Raw genomic sequence first — 26475 nt, 5'->3', positions numbered from 1 at the left:
TTCAGAAGCATGAAACTTCAAGGCTGAGAGACAAAAAAACCCCATGATTATAATCAAGTACATTTGAATATTGGTTGAAGTTCAATGGAAATCCTATATTCATGTATAATATTCTTAGTTTACTGTATTGATTATTCAGGTAAGTAAAACAGCCATGCACATATATAATTTCATATGATTTATGAAACAACCTAAACAACATGTACTATCTTCACCAAAACTAAACAGAAGATCAGAGTATTACTGTTGAGCTTGGTATCTAGTAGCCAATGCATCAAGAAGGTGTCTTGTATGATGTTGGAGTCAAAATTTTGAGTACTAATGTATTTACATAAATATCTTTTGATTAATTGTGAAGTAAAAAGGTCCAGTTTACAAAATTTATTTCTATGCATTTGCAATTTTGAAAATGCATTTATGAGCATTATCACCTGCTTATGCAAGTAATAAATTATACGTTCTCTGGAAAATTGCAGACTAATTTCACACCTTTTTAGTTTAACTAAGTTTTCTTGGCAGAATGCTGGGATTTGAATTATCACCCAGTAAAATGCATGGTCTGAAAGGTTGCTGCTGTTAATATCATTATTAATCACTTTTGTTACAGTAATTTCTAAGAGCCAACCAAGAGTGTGCTCTATTATGCTAAAGAGTGTACAAATACAGCAATAGTGGGATAAGATAGTATCTTGGAGAGAAAAGTTAAAAAGTAAGGAGATGTGGTAAGTTGACGTTGGCTGGACGCCAGGTACCCACCAAAGCCATTCTATCACTCCCGCCCCAAGCTGGACAGGGGAGAGAAAATATAACAAAAGGCTCGTGGGTCGAGATAAGGACAGGAGAGATCACTCACCAGTTACCGTCACAGGCAAAACAGACTCAGCTTGGGGAAAATTAACTCAATTTATTACCAATCAACCAGAGTAGGATAATGAGAAATAAAACCAAATCTCAGAACACCTTCCCTCTACCCATCCCTTCTTCCCGGGCACAACTTCACTCCCGGATTCTCTACCTCCCCCCCGCAGTGGCACAGGGGAACGGGGAATAGGGTTTATGATCAGTTCATCACACGTTGTCTCTGCTGCTTCATCCTCTTCAGGGGCAGGGCTCATCACACTCTTCCCCTGCTCCAGTGTGGGGTCCCTCCCACGTGAAACAGTCCTTCACGAACTTCTCTGTGGTCCTTCCCACAGGCTGCAGTTCTTTAAGAACCCTCCAGCACGTGTCCCTTCCCTGGGCTGCAGCCCTTCAGGCACAGACTGCTCCAGCATGGGTCCCCCGCAGGGTCACAAGTCCTGCCAGAAATCCTGCTCCACGGGCTCCTCTTTCCACAGATCTGCAGGTCCTGCCAGGAGCCTGCTCCAGCACAGGCTTCCCACGGGGTCTCAGCCTCCTTGGGGCATCCCCCTCCTCCAGCGTGGGGTCCTCCCTGGGCTGCAGGTGGAGATCTGCTCCACCGTGGACCTCCCTGGGCTGCAGGGGGACAGCCTGCCTCACCATGGTCTTCCTCACAGGCTGCAGGGGAATCTCTGCTCCGGCTCCTGGAGCATCTCCTCCCCCTCCTTCTGCACTGACCTGGGGATCTGCAGGGTTGTTTCTCTCACATATCCTCAATCCTCTGAAGTGTTTTTTTTCCCCCTGGTTCTTAAATACATTCTCCCAGAGACTCTACCACTGTCGCTGATGGGCTTGGCCTTGGCCAGCGGTGGGTCCGACTTGGAGCCAGCTGGCTTTGGCTCTGTCGGACATGGGGGAAGCTTCCAGCAGCTTCTCACAGAAGCCACCCCTGTAACCCACCCCGCTACCAAAATCTTGCCACACAAACCCAATACAGGAGAGAAGAACGTAGCAATCACAGTGACAAAGGCAAGAGTAAAGCTGAACTGAGGAGACACTTCTTGTGCCCAGGACGTACAGTGGCCATACACCAGGCTCCCATTTTGAAAGACATCCCCCATTTAGATCCGAGCACCTAATGGCTATGCACTAAATCAGACTGGACTTTTGTTATGGTTCCCTGGGGGTGTCAGACTCCTTGGAGGGGCTGGGAATGGGAGCATCACCCCCTGCACACCCTCAGCATGCTGAAAGATGCTGCTGGACAGAAGAGAAAATGATGGCCATGTCAGGGTCTAGTCATAGCTGCAGAAAGGTCTCAGAGGCTGATGCTCCCAGTCTGGCTTCTTTCTGTGATTGTTCAGGCAGGAGAGTCCCTCTGAAGTTTTACCTCATTTGCCTGGGGAACAGGCAACACTGCAGCTCTGCTTGTCTGGTGTCTGCTGTTTGAGTGCTCCCAGGATACAATTATTATGGAAGAGTTTATTGATTATCTTAAAATAAGAGCTTGCAGATAAATGTCTTTTCATCTTTGTCTCCTTTTCTAACAAGATGACACATTAGATACCATACAAGTTATTAAATGTCTAGCCTGTATCAGATACAGGACATCACAAAAAGATCACACAGTTATCACAGGCCAGCAGACGTGAGGATTTAAAATCCTTGTCTGGATTATAGCCCTGGTGTAAATATGGGGGGAAGCTATTGCTTTCAATGGAACTTCTCTGAGTGTACCAGCTAAGAATTTGGTGTTAAGGGCTGAAAGTAGCACTGATAGGATGTTTTTTTGCCCATGGTAAATGAAAGGAAATAATAGCAACAAATCCACTGCATAACTGTAAGAATAATTGTATTACATCCTGAAAATAATCAGTATCTTATATTGTACATACGTTCCTCCCTTTCAAAAATCTCATGATATTGCAGATGCAGAACTTAGTTGAGGTCTTGCTTTTTGTTTTTATTACGTGGATTTAATTCTCATGGAAAGATGCAATTTGATAGCATTAGAAAATTAAGTCATGTTTTTAATTCACTGAACAGATACAAGCATACTGTAGTCAATGTCTGTGTTAGTATCTGCATTATAACTTGCTGTGTACCTCATCCTAGGCCAATAGGTGAAAGAGTAGTTTAGTTCCAATATTAATGCATGTAAATTTTCCATGACCAAATATTTCAATCTTTGGCCTATCTGCCACATATAATCTAATCAAAATAGGTATTTTTACACCACTGACTACTGTTGTTTCTGAGTGCCTTACAAATATTTTACATTATTAGCATTTTTAAACTGAGAAAATTAGGTTCTATTTCTATAAAGAAATACATAGATATAAAGATAACATCTTTCTTCAAAAAAAATCTGCTGCTTTAAGAAGTTTTTTTAACCTCTTTAATTTTTTTTTCTTTATTTTTCTTTTTCTTCTTCTTAGTCTTTTGTTTTTATAGAGGAGATTTCATAACATCATTGCAAGCATTGGTAAGGGAATTCAGTTTTGATAGATACTGTCTGTTAGGTACCCACTACATTTAAGGAAACCAAAACCCAAAGTTCATTTTTCAATAGGATTACATTTAACATTGCATTTTGTTCAGCCAGGTATCTCATGCTTAGCGAGTACTTAAGTTCCATTGACTCCAGTGGACTTTGCCTGAAGTTAATCATATATGTTTACATGTATCTTCAAATGAAGATTAAATTAATCATGCTAGATTACAGCATTAGATCTCAAAGAAATGTAGATTTCTGCCTGTGCAATAGCTATTACCTGATGACAACTGCAGGATTCCTTCATTTATTGCTATTAACCGAAGTTAAGTTGATTGATCCTGTCACAGAAGAGAAATGGTTAAGGAATCTTTGATTTATCTTCCTGAAATCTTCATAGGTTTGGACCTTGATTTAGAATCCAGTGTGAAATTCCTCAGTGTCTTGGGTAAACGTTTTCAGCACCAGCTTAGTATTTTTCCACTATACTTATCACATAGCAAATGTACTGTCAAATTTTGCACTGTGTGGAGCTTACTAAAGGGGAAACACAAATGGACATGCAGGGGTAACGTATGGCACGCACATAGAGAGAGTGTAAATATTAGTAAACAGATTCTGCAGCAACTCCAGTATAGGTCATTAAAGAAATGAGAACTTTGCAGGGAAGTCATGCTAAATTGTAGCATTGTGTCTCTAATTTTTAGCCCTTGAAACCAGTGAAATGTGAGTCAGGTTTAATTATTAACACATTTGGGTGGCAAAGGGGAAAATACTGAGGGATAAGAAATTAAACAAAACAAGTGACTGCTTGTGTGGGTGGTGAGAAACGGCAATGTTTCTGTTACAAAGGTAGAAACAGTCATCATAGATACAGAGAGCACTGGTTCCAGGTCCAGTTAAAGTGTCTGTGGAAAGTCAGCTAATATGTGACAATATTGCTAAAAGTGAAAGGAAAAGGATAAACGTGGGGGAAAAAAACCAACACAGTGGAGTTCACAGTCTACAGCTATCCAGTATTACTTTCAAGGGTAAATATAGCAGAATTATTGTGTTCTGGTTTCAGCTGGGATAGAGTTAATTGTCTTCCTAGTAGCTGGTACAGTGCTATGTTTTGAGTTCAGTATGCGAAGAATGTTAATAACACTGATGTTTTCAGTTGTTGCTAAGTAGTGTTTAGACTATAGTCAAGGATTTTTCAGCTTCTCATGCCCAGCCACCGAGAAAGCTGGAGGGGCACAAGAAGTTGGCACAGGATACAGCCAGGGCACCTGACCCAAACTGGCCAACAGGGTATTCCATACCATGGGACATCCCATCTAGTATAGGAACTGGGGGGAATGGGGGCAGGGAATCGCCACTCGGGGACTGGCTGGGTGTCGGTCGGCGGGTGGTGAGCAATTGCCCTGCGCATCATTTGTACATTCCAATCCTTTTATTACTACTTTTGTCATTTTATTAGTGTTATCATTATCATTATTAGTTTATTCTTTTCTGTTCTATTAAACCGCTCTTATCTCAACCCATGATTTTTACTTCTTTTTCCCGATTTTCTCCCCCATCCCACTGGATTGGGGGGGGGGGAGTGAGCGGCTGCGTGGTGCTTAGTTGCTGGCTGAGGTTAAACCATGACATATTGTATCCAGTATAGCATCCATTCATTTCTTACTTGCTTTCTAACATGTGGAGAGTGAAGGAAGCAAACTGATCATACAAAAGGCTTTGAATTCGCTGGACAACACATTGACTCTTTCTGTTGCCTTCATGTGATTTCTTTATTGCTATGCTAAATCCACAAGGTTTGGAATAGGTTGGGTATCAAAACGCATATGGGAAGGAGCTGCAGACTTGCCACACCGAACAGATATTCTCACCCAATCTGTCAGAGCAGTGATTTATACATGCTGGCTACAGATCATTTTGAGGAAAGATTCTGAACAGTGCAATTCATGCCAGAGTCAAGAATTTAGGGGACTAACGTGTTTCTTAAGACACAGATTCAGGACTTTCCTGTACTTAGGCAGATGTTCCCTTATCATTCTTTCATCAATAAAAATGTTGCACTGTACACTTTTTAAGGCTTCATTTCTGCAAGTTTATATGTAATGGTCTTTCAGTTTCCACAACAAAGTAAAGTATTAAGACAGAAATCCCTGCTGAATCCAAACAATTGTACAGACCAACCTCTGGCTTCTTTCCGGTGAGTGTTAGGGGATCACATCTGCAATCTGCACTTGAGACCTTCTATAAGACTTGCCATTTATTAGTTTGAACATTCTGCAAGAATATTCCATGGGACAACTAAAAAAAATGCACTTCACTGTTTCCTAAAACACCTTCAGCAGGCAAAAGCATCAGCACACGTAGAAGAACAGCTCTGGGGTAAATAGGGAATGTGAGTTACACATCCCAGCCACACAGCAGCCTCTTATGATGCTTCACCTGCTTTCTGCAGCATTTGGTTCCAAAATGAGTGCCCTGGGTAAGTCATCATAGCAATAAGTTCTCACTTAAACTGGGAGCAGACAAGGTTGCCACAGAATTAATTCAGCCAAAGACACCGCAAATGTTGAAGTTGGGCAGAGAACCAGGCAAATGTGGTCTCAGGTTGGGTGAGACAACTGGGTGTTCAGTAATGGGAAAGGACAGAGATTTCTAAGGATTCCCCTCTTCCTAGGTGTGCCTTCTGCTACCCAGCCCAGTTAACGCAATGAGCATTTGCATAAGCCCTGAGATGAATCCATGGTGATACTGCTAAGCCAAGACTTTCTGATTCCTTTCGATCAATCCTGTCTGGTGGGGGAGAGTTGGTTTCCTAATTTTATCGCTAGATCTCAAGTCTATGGGTGTTCTAGAGTTCCATCTTTTCATTTTAATGCCAAACTGCTTTGCAGTTACTTCCATTGCTTTTCTGTGGAAGTGTGGTCCTGCAGCTAAGAGATTGCAAGCATAAGCTAATTGTTCTTTTATCTTTCTTGCCATTTCATTAGTGTTCTGGGACAGAATCCAACTGCCATGGAAGTTTTCTTAATCCTCCAACTCTAATTCTTTGCTGACCACTACTGACCTGATAATGATAGTCTGACATTTTTCTTCTTTTTTTTTTTTTTTTCTTCTTCCCTTGGTGTTTTATACTAATCTTTCTGGCTCTTGTTCCCAAGTGCTTATGTGGGACACAGATCCTGTCTACATTTTAGAATCATCTTTTTCTTCTGTCAGTGAAATTACCCTTTTTATGCCTTAAAGATGTGAGCATATTCTCCAATGACCTCTTGTGGCTTATTTATTTGAACATTATCTTATTTACTTAACCTTTCACTCGGTCCTTTCTGTTTTGAGACTTTTTCTCTAACTCTCTTTGCAGTTTTAATATTCCTATCTTCCTTACCCTCCTTGCTTTGGAAATTGTCTTGTTTGTTCTCTGTATTACTACTGCTCTGGGATGTCTGTAAACAAAGGAACAAAGGCAAAAGAATTTCTAACAATGAGGAGAGATGACCAGCAAAAAGCAGCAAGCTTTGGGTAATCCTCTGAAATTTTTTGTAGACAAAAGGACAGGAGAGCTTTTCTATGGGACTGTTTCTTTTGAAACATCATCAAGGAATGGAGACATTTCTGCTGAATATTACTGAAGTCCCAGCAGTGCTTTTACTAAATGTCTGAAGTTCTAAAGGAGGATGGGGAAAAAGAAATTACTGGATCTATTTAATGATGTGCATAATGATAATCAGGTTTGGCAGTAAGTGTTTACACATAAAATTGTCCAGTATTTTCCATTATGGGACCTTGATATTTAAGCACTTTTATGAGCAGGCTACAGGTAAGCCCTTCAAATTAAAGTTTTGCCTAAGTCTAATTATTATTTTACAGTTAAAGCAACTCAGCCTTTCTGATCATCTAGATCAATGGAATTAAAAACAAAAAAGTCAATGGATTTTTTGGGGGTTTTGATAGCCATTACACTGACGACTTCTAATAATTCTTTCTTGCAATGTCAATGTGACATTTGACATGGAAAGAAAAAGGGAAGAGATGCCACAGGGCATCGTTTCAGGCTGTCGTTTGTCCCCATTGCAAATTCATTGAGCTTTGTTTGAATGGGCAGTGATTTCAAATTAGGGGATGGCAGCAAACTCTAGGCGAGAGAGCCAGCATGCAGCCGTCCATCCCACAACTGAGCCGCGGTGCTGAGGGAGCAGGCTCTGCTCCTGCTGAACAGACGGATGAACCCTGGGGGCTGTGTGGGCCCTCACTCTGCCCCTGCGTCTCCTGGCTCAGGCAACTGGCACCTGTGCGAGATGGAGAACAAAAGACACCGTCCGTTCTTTGCACAGGCCGTGGGGAGGAGAGGAGGGAGAGGGAGGAGGGCAGAGCACAGAAGCCTCTAGCCCATATAATTGTGGCTGGTGGGGTGTTGCCTTCTGTGATTTTGTTGACTTGATTGGCACAGCTCTGTTCTGAGAGGCTGAGGGTCTCTAATGGCTCACGTGTAGATCAACATCTCTCTGTAATAGTGTTTCAGGGTTTCTTTTTGTTTTCAGTGTTTCATTTAAACAAGATAGAGTATTTATACCTATGTATTAACAGAAGACTTATCTGGAAGCTAAAAGAGCATTATCCTCCTGCTATCATCAACTCGTGGAGGACACTGCTCATCACGCGTTATTAACTGTGGCTACCTGACTGCGTAACACCCACTATCCACAGTATAAGCACAGTTGTGAAAATACCTCCACACACACACTTTTACATGCAGTGGAACAAGAGTCCATTAAAGCTGCAAATACAGCACCTGAGACTGAGAAAGTTCCAGAATTGAAGCTACCTCTGTGACCTTTATTTAGCCACCTGTGTTTTTGAATTATGCTACAGTCTTTAATTGCATGATCAAAGTGAGCATCTCCTTATTAGTGCACAACATAGGTTTCTCTCACTGGTAATGAATAATGTGGCTGCCTTCAGCACCCCAGACACATTTGCGGCAGAAATTTCTCATCTCTAACATGGGACTAATAACTATTACCCTGCCCAGCCAGGGTCTTAGGAAGGTAATCCGTGCTTAAGATGTACTCAGAAACTGCAGTAAGTCAGGTAGCCTAAGAAAATCTGACAAACAACTGAATGTGGATGATACTCAGTACATAAAGCACGAGGCTGGACTGGGAGATGAAGGTGAAAAGAAATATTGAACAGCAGCATCCAGTGAACCTCTGCCGTGATACATGAAAAAGAATTGGATGTTCATGTAAATTAATATGGGTAAATTCTCATTCTCACTTTTCTTAATTTTCCAGTATTTTACTTAAATTTCCTTTGGGTGCTTGGAAGCACCTTTTTTTTCTTTGCATGAGATACATTATTGTGCTTGGACAGGAAATTATTTTTGAAACATCCAAACAATCAGGCCAGCAGCATATTCTAATTTAATTCAAGCATGAAATATAAGCATGAACTTTAGCTTGCATAGTTATGAATTTTTTCAGTGGTCACAAAGTTATCCTGTTGATCTTAAGGCAACAGCAACTAAAAAATGGTGGTATTTTCCTACTGGGTGTTTCAGTACTTGTTTCCACATACTGTGAGGAATATGCACTTGATCTGGCACTCTGAAATGGAATTAGAGTGTGGGAGAAACCTGTTCAATTTTCATTATACCTTACAAAAATTGGAATAATTTAGTCCGGTCTTTTCAAAACCCATTGCTTTTCCAAGCAAAGTTATCAGTCTGTCATGCTGTTGTCTCCTGTCATAAAACTGTCATCACAGTCTCTCTGATGTGGCAACACTGGGGGCACTGGCAAAGCTTCTTGGCTCAGTGGTGCTCAGATTTTGCATGGCAAGCTAGGTTGCTGCAACGAAAGTCACGTGGCTCTTCTGCCACAATGTGGGAGCTACCATGCCTTTCATTACTAATGTCATCAAATAGCATCCTGACTTCTGGATCTATTCCCACCCCATTTAAAGTATCAGCTGTTTATTCCCTCACTGTTGACCTTTCTTACCTCCTTATAATTTGTTGAGCTACCATCCTTTCAACAACCTGCTATTTTATTTTTTTTCTGAAAAGTCCTGGGAAAGGGTCTGTATAACACTGAGTCTTTATCAAAATAATGGGTATGCTTTTCCACCTGAGCTGTGCATAGGGTCATAATGCCAGGAAGATCTGTAAGAATCAAAGAATTGGAGGAAAAGCTGGGTTGGAATGAACCCCTGAAAATAATCTCACCCAACACTCCTTTCAAAGCAAAGCAAATTTGTGTTATCTTATGTTTCAAGGCAGCTTTTGGACTATAGTCATACTGTTGGGTTTCTTGACTGTATTTGCTAGATCTCCTAATGTTGTTATTTCAGAAATTATTCTGTAGTTTATTGTATTAATGTTATATGACAAATTCATATGCATCTTGTAGCTTGCACGTCAGTTTATTTCCTTCATCATGTAATTCTCAAGAATTTTTTTAAAGACTTGTTTAATTTAAAGGTTAAATAATCTCCTTAGATTCCAATTTGCTGAGTTAGGACTGCTATAAGAAGAATATGTAGTCTAGCCCTAGCTTGAAATAACATCTACGCTGAATAATGGTTGTTTTCAGGTGGTACATCCAAACAGAACTGTAGCTATAGTTTAGTTTGGTTTTCCACACTATCCACAAGTTTTAATGATGGATTTACAAGAACTCTAGAACACTATACTTCAGAGGGGTTTTTTTTTCTTAAATCTTTTCCACCCAGCCTTTGGGTCCTTCATTAATCACCAATTTGTTGTAGAAAATAATCTTCTGAAGATGTAAATGTTTCTTGCCAGAACTATTTTAACTAGCTGCTTTCACCTCATAATCAGTACTTTGTACAATTTTTGGTTTTTTTCATCACAGGCAATAAGTAATGTTTCCATCAACCATTTTCCATTAAATTCCTCTTGAGAATGTGAAAATGACACTTTTTTTATGCCTAAAGAAATAATGTGATGTTTTTACTAAGGACTACTCTGTGATTAAAGGTTCACATTCCAAATAGATGCAACTTATTCTTTTACCTTTATATGTAGATCCAATTTTACTCTATTGTAGTTGTTAGTTCTGCTGCAGTTATGGTCTCCATGAAAGTTTGTGACTCTGACTCATGCAATAAAGGAAGAAACATTTTTAAAATAACATGTTTCTTAATTAAAAGATTGACTAGACTACTGATACAAACTGGAAAAAAAAAAAGTTCATTAATTTCCATGGGAATGGTGTGTCATCTCTGTAGGACAAGTTAGGGCTATTTAGAACATCTGAGCTATATATTCCCATATAATAATCTCTTTGAATTCTTCTCAGTGTCATCCAATTCCTGCATTTGCAAAGCTTTCCTTGTTTCAAAATATGTAAAATGAGGTGGGGTTGTATTTTTGCATGTTTTTTTTTTAATTAGTGGCGTATAGTGCACAATACTTAAACTATACTCCTAACCTGCCATACTCTCTGAATTTTATCTCGTAATGGCTTTGTTCATCAGTGTCTTATCTGTAGATACTGCTTTGTTTCCCTTTGACTACCAGTACCATATCTTTCTTTGTAAAAGAGATATAAAAATGGTTTTGGCAAAACCCATCTTCAGTGAGTGCAAAAAAAAAATGCACAAAGGCGTAGTCTATTAGTATCTCAGCACTAGCATTTCTTCCTACAAAAGAAATGGCACTTTCAGGGTTATACAGGCTACCCATGTAAAACCTTTATTTGGCAACTCTATGTACTGAAGCTGTCCAACTAGCTGATAAGCGGGCACAATGCCACTGAAGCAGATGGGCATAGCTGTAGAGAGCCAAAAGACAATGTATGTGCATCAAGTGTGGATGTTGGTGGCAGGCTTCCCAGTCAGTGATGTCTTAACGATTAAATGTCCCGAGTTTTTTGCATCTGTAGTTACAGAGATGCCAGCCTTACTCCTGGATGGTGTTTGAAAATCTCTTCTATTTTATTTATAAATTATAAAGAACTTTTTGAGAATGCTTGATGTAGAAGGTACTTGAGACAAGAAGGTTAACAGTAAAGAAAATAGTAATGATAACATTTCCCAGCCCAAAACAGGCACATGCTCTCACCCAAAACTGAGATGCAAACTGGAGTTCCAGAGTAAGGAGAGCGAAAGCATTATTTAGGGTATTTGAGCTATGCAGTGAAGAGAAGCAACAGGTACTTTCAGAGAAAGAAAATCAGATACAGAGAAATGCAACTACCATAATTTTACCAAAAAAGAAGGATTTGGACATGACATCATCAATGAAAGAGACTCAAAGGCATGAATAAGGAACATTATACTATTCTTTGATTGTATCACATTTAGGGAAATAGAATTTGGTAAGTCTATGTATATTAAGAGGGCTGTACCACAAAATTACCTGATTACATCACCAGTTTACTCTCAGAACTGGAAGAATCTATTGCATGCAATATTTTTAGCTAATGTTTTTAGATACAAGTTGAAAGTGAAGTAAAAGACAGTTGTCCTAAGATACTCCAAGAGAAAGGTTTTCTTTGTTTCCTGAATAATACAGAGCCAAACATGCACACAGACCCAGGTATAAACCTTCCTGAGGAAGGCCATAATTCATCCAATAAACAAACAAAGTGTGATGTGATCTGGTGATTTAAGTCAGATTTTGATTGATTGATTGATAAATGAAGAAGATATTTTTAGTATAGTGCTTCCTTTGAATATCAGTCTGGTTTCAGTGTGAAATGAATGTTTTTTAGACACACAAAGTCTTAAATTTCCCTGGAGAAATTAGAAAATGAAGTCCATTTTGCATTTTATGCTCTTTTAGAATGAGTGATTTTTGAGTATCAACTTTTATTTTATTGTTATAGCTTCAGATTTCTTTTTTATCTCATTGAATACATTCAAGATTGAAAAAGACTGAAAAAAAAGCCATGTTGTATTAAAACATACTGATCTTGCCAAATCGGGCAGTCTTGCCAAATGACACAGTCTTGCCAATCAGATGTACCAGAAGGGAATAAGGGAAGGGGAAGTGTGTTCTTTGTCTTCCTCTCTCCCTTCCCCGTGGCTCATTAGCATCACACAGTGAGTCAGTCACACTCATGTGGGCACGGTGACAATCTCCCAGGTATGCACCCCCTACACAAGGAAGTTGCATCTAACCCTGTGCTCACCATACAATTTCATGGATCTAGTTTTTGTGCCTCTAGAATTTGGTTCTATCCACTCCAGCTGTCTTAGCCTCCTAAAAAAAATTCAGTCTGGCTCCATAGTACAGTTGGCTATAAACAGCTGTGCTAGTTGGGGTCCATTTAAAGGCACTCTGCAGATCCAATTTATGTATTTTCGTTATCTCCAAAGAATGGGAAGCGACCTTTGCAGTTGACTGGTACTTTCAGAACAGCCACCAACTTCCCAAAACAGAGCTGCCAGCCAGTGACTTTCAAAGTCTGTGTGCTCTGTTCCCCAACCTTGAAACACAAACTCTCTTAGTATCTTAGCCTCTTCCCAATTTTTTTCCAAAACTTTGGAGTGGTCTTAGGAATTTTTGAAAATTTCTACTTTAGAAAACAGTTCAGAGAGAGGTAAGAAAGCACCTGATGGTCCTCACTTATTTCTCCTATGACAAGAATATCTTTAGCTTCAATTAAATCTCCTTTGGAATATGAATACCAAGGAACAAACTCAAAGCCCTGTGAACTCAATGGCCAGGCTCCCCATGGCTTTGACTGTTAAGGTGTTAAGTCAAAGAAAATGGAAGGGAGAAAATGATACCCAGGAAGCTGAATACAAACCTCTCAATTTATCAAAAAGATCTTATTGTAAATGGCTTAGTTTTAGCAAGAATTTTGATGTATTCACTGAGGGAGATGGATTCCTTTTATAAATAGTTGCAGTTGGCACTCAAATACTGAGGCATCAATAAAAGAATCTAGATAAGTGTCAGTAGAGTCTTGTTCCTAGCAACAGTATCTATTGATTTCATTTTTTGCATTCTGTTAAAAATGAACACTGAAAGAATCCTGAGTGTCCTGATTTGTATTTTTAATAGGGAATTTAAATGGGCACAGCTTAAAATAAAATAAAATTAAAATAAACTGTCCAGTGACTGAATTATAATCAAGCTTTTTCTTTGGGGGTTTTTTGAAAAGGCCAGAGACACCAAGGAAACAGTCAATACACGTGTATCTCCACCAATATGGTGATGTCTGAAGCAAATTATGGCTTCCCACCTTTCCAGTGAGAAACCCTTCTCATTAGATTACAACCAGAATATATTTCTTATGTTTATTTTGCCTGGACAAAACCACCTTGCCTTCCTGGCTGCACACTGTCCAGTTCAAGCAGGAGGGAGAGACAATGTTCCCACCCAGGTATGGTCATGCAGCAGAATGGGTAGATTTCTCCTAGGGCTGCCTGAGTTTGAAAAGGACCCAGAGGAGTGCTCCTTAGCTGGTGAGGCTGGTTTACCCTGGGTGAAATGCAAGCATATGGCAGGGTGAGCATGGCACAGAGTCCATATGGAGAAGCACTGCTACCCTGCAGAGGGGTTAGGCAGTCAGTGAAGCTTGTTGGACCAGTCTTAAGAACTGGTACCATCAACGGAGCCTCTCAGTAGGGTGGTGGTCCCCAGACTGGGCAACGGTGGTGGGGAACAACACCACTTCTTGCCAAGGGGTCTTGGGCATTTTTCCAAATATTTCTTAACAATTGAGGCAGACTTGTACATGCAAAACTGTTTTTCCATGTATCACTTTTGCACTAAATGTGTGGGATTTTTTTGCAGTGGGTTCATTTCATAGTAAGAGTCATTTTTAGGTGAAGCCTTGGGTAAAGTAATAGCAGCTTCTAGTAGCCAGTGATCTTGTTCATGTTTCTTTTTCATTGGTAATTCATTGGTAAAATGTTCTGTGGTGCTACAAGTTACAGTGAAATTTTACAGCAACAATTCCTGCAGTTTTCCTCTAAGATTTAATAATAAAAAATATCCATAGAAGACATCTTGAATTCTTGTGACTGCAATTTCTACACTAATCACTATGTACAAACTCTGAAGAAATCCAGGGCTTGAAATGCTTGGTGTCTTAAGAATGGTCTAGAAGGCAGGGTTTGGAAAAATTCTTTCAGAATATTTCTAGCCCTGGCACTGAAGAACCAAGTGACCTCCAAAATCACATCATTTTGATTTCTATCTTTCTTTCTTTTTATGCCAATTATAATATTAATTTAACAGCTGATAAGAACTGCTCAAAAAATAATGCCATTTCAAAGCCACGATTTCAAGTTTTTAAATCTTGACTAAAATTTCTTTAGCATTGACTTCTAGTGCTAGTATCTCTTGAGGTAGAACCTGGTAGATTCATGTTGGAATTGAAACAGAGGGGTAGAAGAGGATCAAAACAGCACTATTATAAGGTTCGCTGTTGCCTGACCAGCTCAAGTTATGTCTTGAAGAATAGAGATATTCCTAGAATTCTGATATGAAGAAAGTATTATAAGCTCTATTTAAGTGAAAATTATCTGTGTATCATTTTCCTGTTACTTACATTTAATTAGTCATTTCTATTTTGAAAGACTTTATAATCTCTTCCACGAACAAAAGAAAGTGCTGAAAAAACTAGGAAAGTAAAATAAGATAAAAAATACTAATCCATCCCTGAATATATGCATGTATATGTATGTGTCTGCAGCTGGGTGGATATGTACTGTATTGCAGTAAACTGAGTATTCAGATATTTGAAGTTGCTTCCTGCTGGTAAAAGTTTCACAACAAAGATGTGATCAAAAGAAATACAGGAACTGAATGATGAGTGAAGCCAAACCAATTAAATCTCTACTGCTAAGTCAAAAAGGTAAAATAAATATGTCCTGTTAAAATTTCTGCCTTACCTTACTTTCTTTCTTACATACAATGCACTTATTGTTAAAAAGGTCATGAGCTTTAACATATGGATGCGGAAGAAACCTAAAACAAAACAACCCCCAAAAAAACAAGAAGAAATGAATTTGAAATGAGAAAAAACAAAATTTCTCTGCTCCCCATTTGTAAGAAGAATGGCAGAAATATTGTCTTTTTAAAGAAAACTCTTTTTTAAAGTAACTCCTTAGTTACAGATTACTTTTATTTGGCAATCTAGAATATTTGTAACACCCTAGTGTAACATAGTAGATTGACTGAACAATGCTAAAATGTAAGTTATGTATTTCTGTGTGCTTACTTTTACGTTCTGGCATTCGCCTTTATAGCATCATATGAAAAGAAATCATTATTTATTAAGAATAGAGTGACTACACTGAGAAAATGTTGTGTGTCTTTCTTAGGAAGGCTGTATGAATGGGCCCATTTATCTCCTGAGTTGTTTATGGGTTCTTGGAATGAAGGTTTGTCATTTAGTGTTTAAGGTAAAATTTTAAGATGGTACAGTTGGACACTGAAACAGAAGCTGAAAACCAAACTAAAGTGTTGCAGTACACAAAAGCAGCTGCCATGTTAGCACTTCTCCCAATCTTTTCCACTAAAACCTGAAGAGCTGTGAATCTGAGAAACAGAAAATGAACAAATGAATGATTCAAGCTTAAGCATTAATGGACCATCAGTGTGTGCAGGATACAGGAGACAATAGTTCTCAGAAGATGTCTCTTCAGCAGTACTTTGGGGATGTTTTACACCGGTGAGGTTTATTTTGTTTTGTTCTTTTTTTTTGTGGAAAAAAGGGAGTGCATATCTGCATAGTGCAGTGTTACTATCTCATTTTTTATGTCACCAATGCAAGATTTTTAATAGGCTCTGTGACATAGGGAATTTTGCCTTGGAGGAGTTTAGCTTTCCAAACAGCAAGGGTGGAGTGATCAGTGTCAGATACAGAGAAATGAACCAAGTCCTGGAAGTGCCTTTTCCTCTCAATCGACCGTAATGGGAATGTAGACACTGCTCAGAGGAGGACATCTGCATTGCAGACATCTAAATGTGGGCAGATGGATATCACTCCAGCAGTAATGTGCTCTGTAGAAATCCAGCTTCTCTTATGCAGAAGGACTTGGAGCTATGTCTTCAGAAAAAAAATTAAATCTCTGCTGTGCGTTCTGGGCCCAGCATAATTCTGGCACACAAGAAAATGGAAACAAAAGAGAAGCAGCCAAAAGAAAAAAGGAGCCCAGTGAGTCCCACCCAAACTAAAACTCCTTGGCTATGAGTAGACTGACGGGTGACTGCACATCACAGCAATGTGCTGGGCTCTGGGCTGTCCCTTCATCCATTTGTGACCTGACCAGAATGTGCTTCAGCTTTCCTCCTGCTTTTTATGCTTATGAATTCTTCCCACACAAATCAAGGGGAAAATAGATTTAATACACTCCTATATAAAATCAGGGCTTATAACTGAGCCCAAGGAGCTTGAAAGTTTATACATAGCCACTAGGTGTATAGAAGTCTCTGGGAAGAAATTTTAAGCAGCACTTGCTCTATATCTGCAAGCAGTGATTCCTCAGGAGTAAAAAACCAATCCAACAGTAATTTTCTCTTTGGTAGTGACCAGTTCTGATGCACTTGACAGTGCTGCAGCTTTCAGTCAGTTTTGGCAGATGATGCTAATTATTAAAGTGTAATATAAAGGAAGTAAAATACCAGAGAGATATTTTTACCTGAAGGGAGCAAAGGGGAAAGGCTGAAGAGCCAAGGATTCACAATGCCAAAGGGTTAAAAAATTCCCTGATAAACACAAGCAGACAACCTAGACTGTCACTGCAATTTGGGACAGAAAAGTCCAACTCAAAAATGGATTGTACAAAATCAATTCGCATTCGCTTAGAAACAGAAACTCACAAAGATGGGCAGTACTCTGATGCTATGGCCATGGTTGACAAAAAATAAAATAAAACAGCAACAAAAGGTCTAACTCCTAACAATATGAAGAATTCAGCCAAGCAAAACTAGTGCAAGCTGCATGCTGTGACAACCAACAAGCAATGAAAAATATCCGGAGGATTATGGCATTCTGCAAGAGCTTCCCAGTACATTCAAGAAAGTGAATGAACATTTATTGAAGTTGAACTGGTTGCACAAAGCCCTCTGCTGCCAGGAATGTTATTATTTGTTGTCAAGGCTACTAGTTTGGCCCTGAGCTCTATCCCATTGAGGCCTGTAGGTAACTGCTGGGCAGAGAAGACTTTCATCTGGACTATTAAAAGCAGAGCACGGTTGCTCTTTGTGTTAGGTTGCTGAGAGCAGCAGTTCTGCTTAAAAAAGCTGGTCCTCACGCATTCAATAACTGAATCTCTCTTCGGCGTGAATTTGGCTCCTGATTCCTCCTCGGAGTTAAGCTGTGGTTTCTGATCCTGCCCTGCACTGGAGCCTTCCTGCTGAGGTGTGGTTTCTGCTGGGTAGGTTCAGAGCTGGACTCTCCACCATGCTGTGCTGCTCACACCCTCATCAGCTCTCCGGGGAAAGCCTCAGGCAATGGGAATGGGAAGGAAATAGCAAAATGCGCAAAGCAGATTAAATTAGAGAATGGTGCCTACTAAGTGGCCGCATGAAGTCACCCTGTAGACTTCTGTCTTTCCCTACAAATGGACTTCTCCCAGGGGAGTCTAGGTGAGGTCTTTTACTAGTTCCAGGAAGGTGAAAACCAGAGGCAGAACTTCTGCTGTTCGGTGCTGAAAAGGTTCGAACAGGCAACACTACAGAAGGTTATGACAACTAAACCATGGACTTTGCTGTTCAGGAACAGCTGACTCCACCAAATAGTTATTTCTATTTTAGAGGGGCTTTTCAAAGGTAAGCAGAGCTGTAGGCAGCTCAAAGATTAGCTGAATGTTATCAGTAAGTTTAGATGGTATTTTGGTGCCAAGTATTCAGAATACCACTTGTTATCAGATTTGATAAGGAAAAGTTTGAAAATTGTATTTCTAAGTGAAGCATCTTCATAGACAGAGGAAATTAGGGGAAAATAACTCTAGAAGCAAAGATAGTGATAATTGTGGACAGTTGTCCTTTCCAGACATGCTGGGCTCAAGGTGACCCTTGAACAACTCAAGTACTCTTGCCCAGGTAGGATAAAAAAATCACATTTTTAATTACTATGGCAAATGTAGTAATTATAATTTTCTGAAATATATTTAGTTTCTTTTTCCTGAATGGAGCATGGACAGGTCTGGGCGCCTAATATTTTCAGGTTTGGAAGAATCTGAAACTAAAATTGTGTACATTTTTAAAAAGAAAATAAGTAGCAAATCACTAATTACAACAATTCAATAGCTTTGAATTGCACAAGGTCATATCTTGTAGGTCCGGAACCCTTGTATCCCTCAGTCAAATGTGATTGTAATTGACTCACATATCCAAAAAGAATTTGGGAGCAAGAGAAATGCCATGTAAAGTTCTGTGAAAAAAATGCTTATATGTAAAATGCTCATAGCTATCAGAGTCGCTCACTATTTATACTCAGAAGGTATGTGACATATTTCTCCTTCAGGCAAAGCAACCAAAGTAATAGGTGTGAGTTCTGGTGACCAGGTTTAGATCAAAGGCAGTAGTGGGCTACCTGGACCTTTGGTTCTTTCTTGTGCCCTTGTGATCGTTTTTCTGTTGGGCTGTGGAATTAAGTCTAGTAATTTAATTTCTTTGACCTTCAGTTTCCCTGTTAGTAAAACGGAGATAATGCGACTTAGCCAACTTTGAGAGAAGTGTGAAGAAGGATGTATGGATTCTTAGTTCTTTTACAAGAATTTTAATATTTCAGTTTCCCATTCCCCAAGAAAAAAGACATCCTATATTAATTTGTGATGATTCATAGCAAATTTTCAAACCTGTAACTAAACAGTATCAATAAATCATAAAGTAGGTAATTCTTCTCATAATTCTTTGTGGACAGTTATAAATTCATGTTTACTTGAAGAAGGGTAAGTGTATTCTACCATATAAGAGCTGTATTTATATAAATTATTTTACAACCCCCCCCCTAGCTTTTACTGATTGACTACAACTTTGCAAAACAGTAAGCATTTAAATTTTCAGTCTTAGCCTTCCAGTTCTACCGCTTTCCAGTGTGGATTTCCATAAAAATAATAAGCTGTGTTGTCACTGCTATGCCTCCTGTCAGTATCTCCTGCTTGGTCAAGTGTGTGTTCATCAAGGTTCTTGTCTTGTTGATATGTGACTGCTGTAGCATTGTGGTGGCTTCTGTCAGATAATGCAGCTGTCTTGAACTCCCACATATGACAAAAAAATACAGCTATAGCCCTTTGAAGAACTCTTATAAAATGTGTTTCTAATTAGATACATATAATAGAGAGTACCAGAGGGATTTGTTCATTGTCACAGACCTTCAGAGCTGAATTTCCGCAACAATTTGCTGAAGCACGTAGACAACAAGAGTCATTTATGACTGCATGTGATCCAGAGATAAGAGATGTGCTAGATCTGAAGCATCTGAAATAAGAAGCAGTGGGAAGCAGAAGTATCCTTGTATTTCAAGACAATTATACTCAGTGTTTATCCACAGAATTCAGGCAGCAAACACTTAATACAACATTTCAAAAGGAAGCAGTTTAACACATACTTTTAAAAGACATTTTTAAACCTTATCTGTAGTCCAGTAACAGCAGATGCTTGTTAAAAGAGTGAAGCTAAAAGTCAGATAAATTTGTCATTTTTTTGGTGATAGACTACACAGTGGAAAAGAAGTTTCACTTCTTCATGTAAGCTCTCTGCTGGGACAGGCAGCTCCAAAGTGCATTGGAGCATTCTGCTGGATGTGCTGGGCACAGGGAGCTTTTTAATCAGCTGTTGCTTGTGTGCAGTGTGACATGTTGTGCCATGAACAGCTGACCTAACAAAACCTAGTTTCCAGTGGCGTTCTCCCACATTTTTTCCCCTTTGTGTTGACTGATAAAAGATGAGTAAGTCTTTCTTTGTATGACAACTTAATAATCTCTTCCCATATGTAGGCCTATTTTCCTGAAACTTTTGTGAAAAAATATCTTTGAATCTTCTAGTCTTTTGTCCAGTTTGCTTAAAATTGTTTAGGAGCACAGAAGTTATTTTAAGGGAACAGATATTGCACATGGATATTACTGCTTAAGTCTCATTTCTTTGGGAAATCAGTCTCAATGCAGTATTTAGAATTTTCACTGTAAGAAAACCAATTATCTTTTTGTGTCAGAAGGAATACTTGTATTAACTCCATCAGAGTATATGTATACTTGTATGTAACATTAAAGTATTAAAATAATTGGTGAAAACCAGCAAGTTAAGATGCTGCAAAGTAGAAAAAAATGCCAGATTAAGGTTATTGAATCTAAATTAATGTTTTCTTCTCTTGTTCTGGTAGTTATAATGGTCAATGTCACGTGCGAAGCCAGGTGTACCATGAGCAAGCTTCAGGAAAATGAAATGCTCAATATACTTAACGTCTCAGAGTTGGATTTAAAAAAAAATATGAGTGTGTTAAGACCATGCATCTGAATTAAGTTCCTATGTTGCAGTTTTATGAGCAGCCTACACTCAAAGAGAAGATGTGCATTAGAGAGGCCATGAAATCTCCATCCCTGGAGATATCCAGACCTCAAGTGGACAAATCCCTGCACAGCTTGATTTATGCTGGTCGTGCTTTGAGCAGAGATTGGACCAGGTGACCTCCAGAGGGTCCCTCCTGACCTAAATAAATCTATGATCTGTGACCAGATCTATGGACCAGAAAGAGCTGACCTACAAAGTATATGTAATCTGTATGCTTTAAATTACTTAAAATTACTTCTGTCTAAAGCAATTCGAAACTTTAAAACTGTGTTAGCTTTCATTAGATCAATATTTATCATAATTCTTCAAAATCTGTATGTGGTCTACCTAATAGCTAGGCTAGCTGGCAATTATTTAGTTATCTATAAAAATAAGAAATAGGAACAGGCCTAAATTTTACTTATGTTGGATGTAGTCTCACTTTAGATCTCCTGAGAAAGGACAGAATTGTAGTATTTCACAGTATTTAGAAAGTTAAGTAGAAAATGGCATGTTGAATGATAGATAATCTGATGCAAAACAGCACTTCCAAGAGAAATGCAGGAAGAATCCTACATAGTTTGTTACTGAATTTACAGAATGAGATTTTCATTCATGACAAACAATGGTTTGTCATATATTTTTTGTAAGGGCTAGATAGCATATGGTCTAAAATATTGTCTGCTTATTTGGAAGGTGATTTAATACAGAGGTGTGCAGAAAGCAGGTTTTCCTGATTTGGAAAAGTAGTTTAACAAAATGTAATCAGTATAGTTTGGAGAAAAGACAACAAAACAAGAAGAGTAAGTCTGTAAATACTTGAGAGAAATGGGTTGGTGATATAAAAGGAGGAAATAGCCCTCAGCTATAACAGGTAGGGAATAGTGTTGTGTCTCTGCCATATTTCACACATATGCAGTGCCATGGGTCTGTGGAATGAAATTAGCAAACGTGCAGAATTGAGTTGTGAACAACTAGACGATAGCTACGACAGCCATTAGAAAAATATTTGTAGATCCTAAGGTTTATTAGATGATGGAATAATTTGTCAAGGGAAGTTCTCAAGCACAAACTTTTAGATAAGAGTAGCAACAGCAGGTCAAACTTTATTACACAAGATCCTCCAGCATTAGGGCAGGGAAATGCAGTTTCCAGTCCAAGCACATAAGGTCTTATAAATACAAAAAAAAAGCAAAGTAGTGGCCGGGAGAGAAAACAGGTACTCCATTACTCACATGAGATATGTGAATAAGAAGCTTGGCAACCACCAATGAACAGTTCTTGCTTAAGCATGAGTACTCCTCCTATACACTATAAAACAAAACAAAACCAAACCAAAAACAAAACCCAAAGAAATTGCCAATTTAAACACAGTCTGCCTCTGAGGGTGTTGAATAATTATGAACCATACTTTGGAATGTCACAAAATATATTGATAGAGGCAGCTGTCATGACCAAATCCATCTATATTTTGTAGAAATGCTGCAAAATAACCTCTCTCTCTATATATATATATGTTTATTTTCTTGAGGTTATATATATAGGTTTAATTTCTTGAGACTAAATCCAAACTGTTGCAGAATCCAGTGCCTACTTCAATTAGACTTTGTTATTTAGTAAGTTATACTTGAATAACCATTTGAAAAATCAGCTCTGCACTTCTCACATATAATTGATATTGCATGCCTCTCTTGATATTGCAATATTCCCCATTAGAACAATAATAAGAGATCCAGATTTGTTTCAAATTCAGATGTCAGACCTATCAACTGTTCTCTCAGATACAGATTTTCTGGTGTGACTGAGTACTCACTAGGTCACTCTAGATTGTGTCTGTGAAAGGGAAGAATTTATTCTTGATTCTCTTTTATATGTAACATTTTTATTCATATGCACCATATTTATAGTCTGGTTTTGTCTTGGATTGAACTAATTGTCTAATGAACTAAGTTAACTCAGTTGATAGTGAAATTAATAATGCACTGTTTCTCTCTTCCTCCCTCCAGTATGCTGTCTGGCTGGTCCTTTGGGTTACATGGAATGTGTTTGTTATCTGCTTCTATTTGGAGGCTGGGGACCTTTCAAAGGTAATTTATCATTGGATACATTTAAGCCATCAGCACTTTGTTAACATGCCCCAGTTGAAAGGTTGTGTTCTGTTTTACTCATTGTCTTAGCGTTATTAGAATCAGGGTAGTATGATGGAAATTTGGAGTATGCTGGGTATGTTAGAAACTTTTAATCTAGACAGTAATGAGCATATACCTTCTGATGCCCACAACAATAATGGTATATATGTTTTAAAAGAGAATTACCTCTTTTTGCCCCCTCAGTAATTCTGCAATGCAATTTCACCTCTATGAGAGACACTAATTAGTGATTTCATGAATACAAAAGATTACCATCTCAAGGGTAAACAAATATTTTTTGTTCCATTTAGCTCGCTGTTACTTAGCTGGATTCCTTTCAGGGTTCTTATACCACAGCATAATAATTGTAAACCAAAGTGTCTTTCATTAAATTAAAGTGCAAATGGAGGTGCCAGAATAGATTGCTGTTTGGCTACAGCAGTGCTTTTTAACTTTGTGCTTCTGGTAGGAATGTTATGATTGAACACTTATACACAGTCAAAATCAATAGGAAAAATATGTTTTCCTAAGATTGACATATTTATAGGGTTTTAGTGACACTGTAAGTGTCACACATAAAGTGGCAGTTGGTAATGGGCTCAAACCAACATCTCAACCCAAAACTCCTACTTTCTAAGGCATTCCCAGAAGGCTGCCAATTTGTGGGATAAAAGATTAGCAGCGGTAACAAAATATTTTGTTAGAGTAATAAGCTTCAACTGAATCTGAATATTGCTGTCCATGCTGAGTTATGCTCACAGTGGTGTGAACTGACCATCAAGGAGAATCTCATGTGTGAAAGAGATCACATTTTCTTCTTGACTCAGATATTTAATTGCCGTTCCTGATTAAAGGGAGTTTAGCCCAACTGTAAATTACAGGTGTAATTCTCTGATCCTTTGTGAGTTACTGATATGTCATGATGCAGAAAGTTACACACAATTATAGGAAGAGTAAATGAGGCAAAGATACTTCTTTACCTGTATTTTCTCTCAAATCACCCCCAAAGTACAAAAAATAGTAGAGAATGGGATATTTCATCCCCATGTATTCTGTTTCTTCAAAAGATGCTGACTTCAAAAGGATCAGAATTTCATTTCCTGAGGGTGGAAAGTAATTTTCTGCAGGTAAAACGTTACACTTTGTGGGTTTTATACCTTCAGACAGGCCCAATCTCATTAAAAGCTTGGCAAAAACATAGTAAATGAAAGAACTTGCATATATTATCTTTTATTTGGTTAAAATGCTTTCTGTATTGCTAAGTGAACTAATGTATATAACAAACCCAGCACCTGTTGTACATTTATACTCAACCCAATCCACCCTCTTTCCACCTGCTTGTTTCAGCCACCTGCATTCCTAAACTTGGAAATGTTGGGGCGCTTGTCGTGTCTGGGGAAGTGAAAGGGAGTAGGAAGGAAGGGAGAGAGGAGGAGCAGCTGTTTGAGCACTATGTTTTAGTGGGTATAAAAGCTTAAGAACACTAGTAAGTGCTCGCTGGAATAAAGATGGGCCAAAACCAGTATCTAAACCTGGAACTGATTTTTTTCTGAAGTCTAGGGCTGTGTGATCCAGAGTGTTTCCCAACCAACCATATGGTTTGCTTATATTTGGATGCAGTTAAAATTTTTATTTGTTCTTCAGAGGTATTATTTGTTCTGGTGATATGATCTGCCTTGAAATACCCAGTAGAGTATATTCCTTCCACTTCAGCTGGTTTTCAGCCCAACAGCATTGGTAAAGAGGGGGAAAAAAGGAAAGTTCCTAGATAATGGATTTAAGAAATAGGTACAGATCGACCCATTGTCTACAAAAGGTCTAATTCACACATGGGACATCACTCTTCTCTCCTCTCCCTTTCAACTGTGAATGGTACATCAAAACTTTCCCACATGATCAAATCTTCTGCAAGATCTAGGGCCTAGAAATAAACACCTAAGGGAAAGATACCCAGCTTTTTGGATGGATAAAACTTATCCTCCTGTTCTAGATCCTTTAGAGGCTCCAACTGTTTTACAGATGTAGATATCTTACAAAATGGATCATTTTAAGTTTTAAGTCTCTCAGTCACATTCATACGTCTTGCACTGAATCTTCTTTATTATTTATATTTTCATCTGGGAATAACTGCAACTTCAGATCTGTAATGATACTCCTGTGTATTTTTTTGTGTTTGGAATGGCACGTAGAACCTTGAAAAAAGCTCTGGGTTTGAATCGGTTCTAAATAGAGAATAAAAAATAACCTTTAAGTAAGTACCAGAGGGATGCCTCTGAGGTTGTAAACCATGAGAGAGGATTCCTGCACAGCATGGCTTTAGGAATTGATAGGTTAAAATTACAGCCTAATAATAGTTCAGCTGGGTATAGTTTATTTTTATATGTATAATTTAAAGCTTTCTACCAAATAAAATAAAAGAAAGGCTTTTTTTTAAAGTTTTGAGGACAGCTTTTATTCTATGTGTATGTACATCAATTTTTCCATCATCACCTGCTGATACAATGGAGAGGACATATTTCAATTGTTAATATATCTTATTACAAAATTCTTGCCAGCTTCATCCTTTTTTATTTTAGTTGTGGGGGCAGAGGCCATGACATTTATACAGCTTCTCCTTATTGCACTGAAACAGGCTTACAAAGACTCAGAAATTTTTAGAACAATGAGGTAATCATCTCTGAAGAGACTGAAGATGCTCAAGGATTATTAGTGAACAGCCATGCAAATCTGTTTGCATTATATACCATTACAATCATATATATCTTGTGGAAAATGGCATTGCACTAAGTATTTTCTGTCCTTGAGGCACGGTTGTCTTTGCTGAAACTGTTTCACAGCAAGCTGGAATATTTATGGCTTTGTAACAAAGGTTTGTAACAAATAGGAAGTGCAATCACTTGTTCTTAACCTTGATTGTTATCTAGCTCTGTGAATGAATACCTAGAAAACCTACTTCTCAGACTTAGTTTTCAGTATTACTCTTCAATAATTTTTAATTAGTCTGTGTGTTGTTTTGCTTGCTGGTGAGTGCCATACTCATTATAAGTAGGACTTTAAGGTTTCAGGAGTGGTAATATTTATTTTGGCCTGTGGCTAAGCAAATGTAGCATCCAAAAAGCATAACCTCTTATGTTGAATGAGGCACATCTGAAGTACGCTAGTGAAACAAAAAGGAAAACATAATAGAAATCATCACTGAGAAAATGTAATATTTCAATGATTTATTTAAATATCTCAAGAAAGGACATAAGGAACTAGATTTAGCTACCTCAGAAAAACAACAACAACAACAAAAATGTCCCCAAATCCCAACATAAGTTAACAGTCTGTTTAGCATTTTTTACTTTCTTCTTCAGACAAAACTCCCATTTACTTCTATGGGATTCAGCTGAAAGCTCTGAATAAAGGTCCTCAGTAGAGAGTGCTGCAAATGCTCATGTAATGAAGAAACAGCACTCTTCAAGGCATATAAAAGCTTCCCCTAATGATGTCTAAGGATCCCACAAGCAGAATAGAAGCAGAATAAGAACTAT

The 26475-nt window shown here is 38.5% G+C and overlaps 1 protein-coding gene across 1 annotated transcript in view; it reads left to right on the top strand.

Moving 5' to 3' along the window:
* NKAIN2 (Na+/K+ transporting ATPase interacting 2) overlaps positions 1–26475 on the top strand; it is a 285258-nt gene that overhangs the window by 23093 nt on the left and 235690 nt on the right. Inside the window, exon 3 of the mRNA XM_010585858.1 lies at positions 22820–22900. Within this exon, the coding sequence (XP_010584160.1) occupies positions 22820–22900 (81 nt within the window). The remainder of the gene's footprint in view (positions 1–22819; positions 22901–26475) is intronic.

The sequence above is a fragment of the Haliaeetus leucocephalus genome, unplaced genomic scaffold, assembly GCF_000737465.1.
Source record: "Haliaeetus leucocephalus isolate CR32 unplaced genomic scaffold, Haliaeetus_leucocephalus-4.0 Scaffold130, whole genome shotgun sequence".
Taxonomy (NCBI): domain Eukaryota; kingdom Metazoa; phylum Chordata; class Aves; order Accipitriformes; family Accipitridae; genus Haliaeetus; species Haliaeetus leucocephalus.
This window is presented reverse-complemented; position numbering and strand designations above follow the sequence as displayed.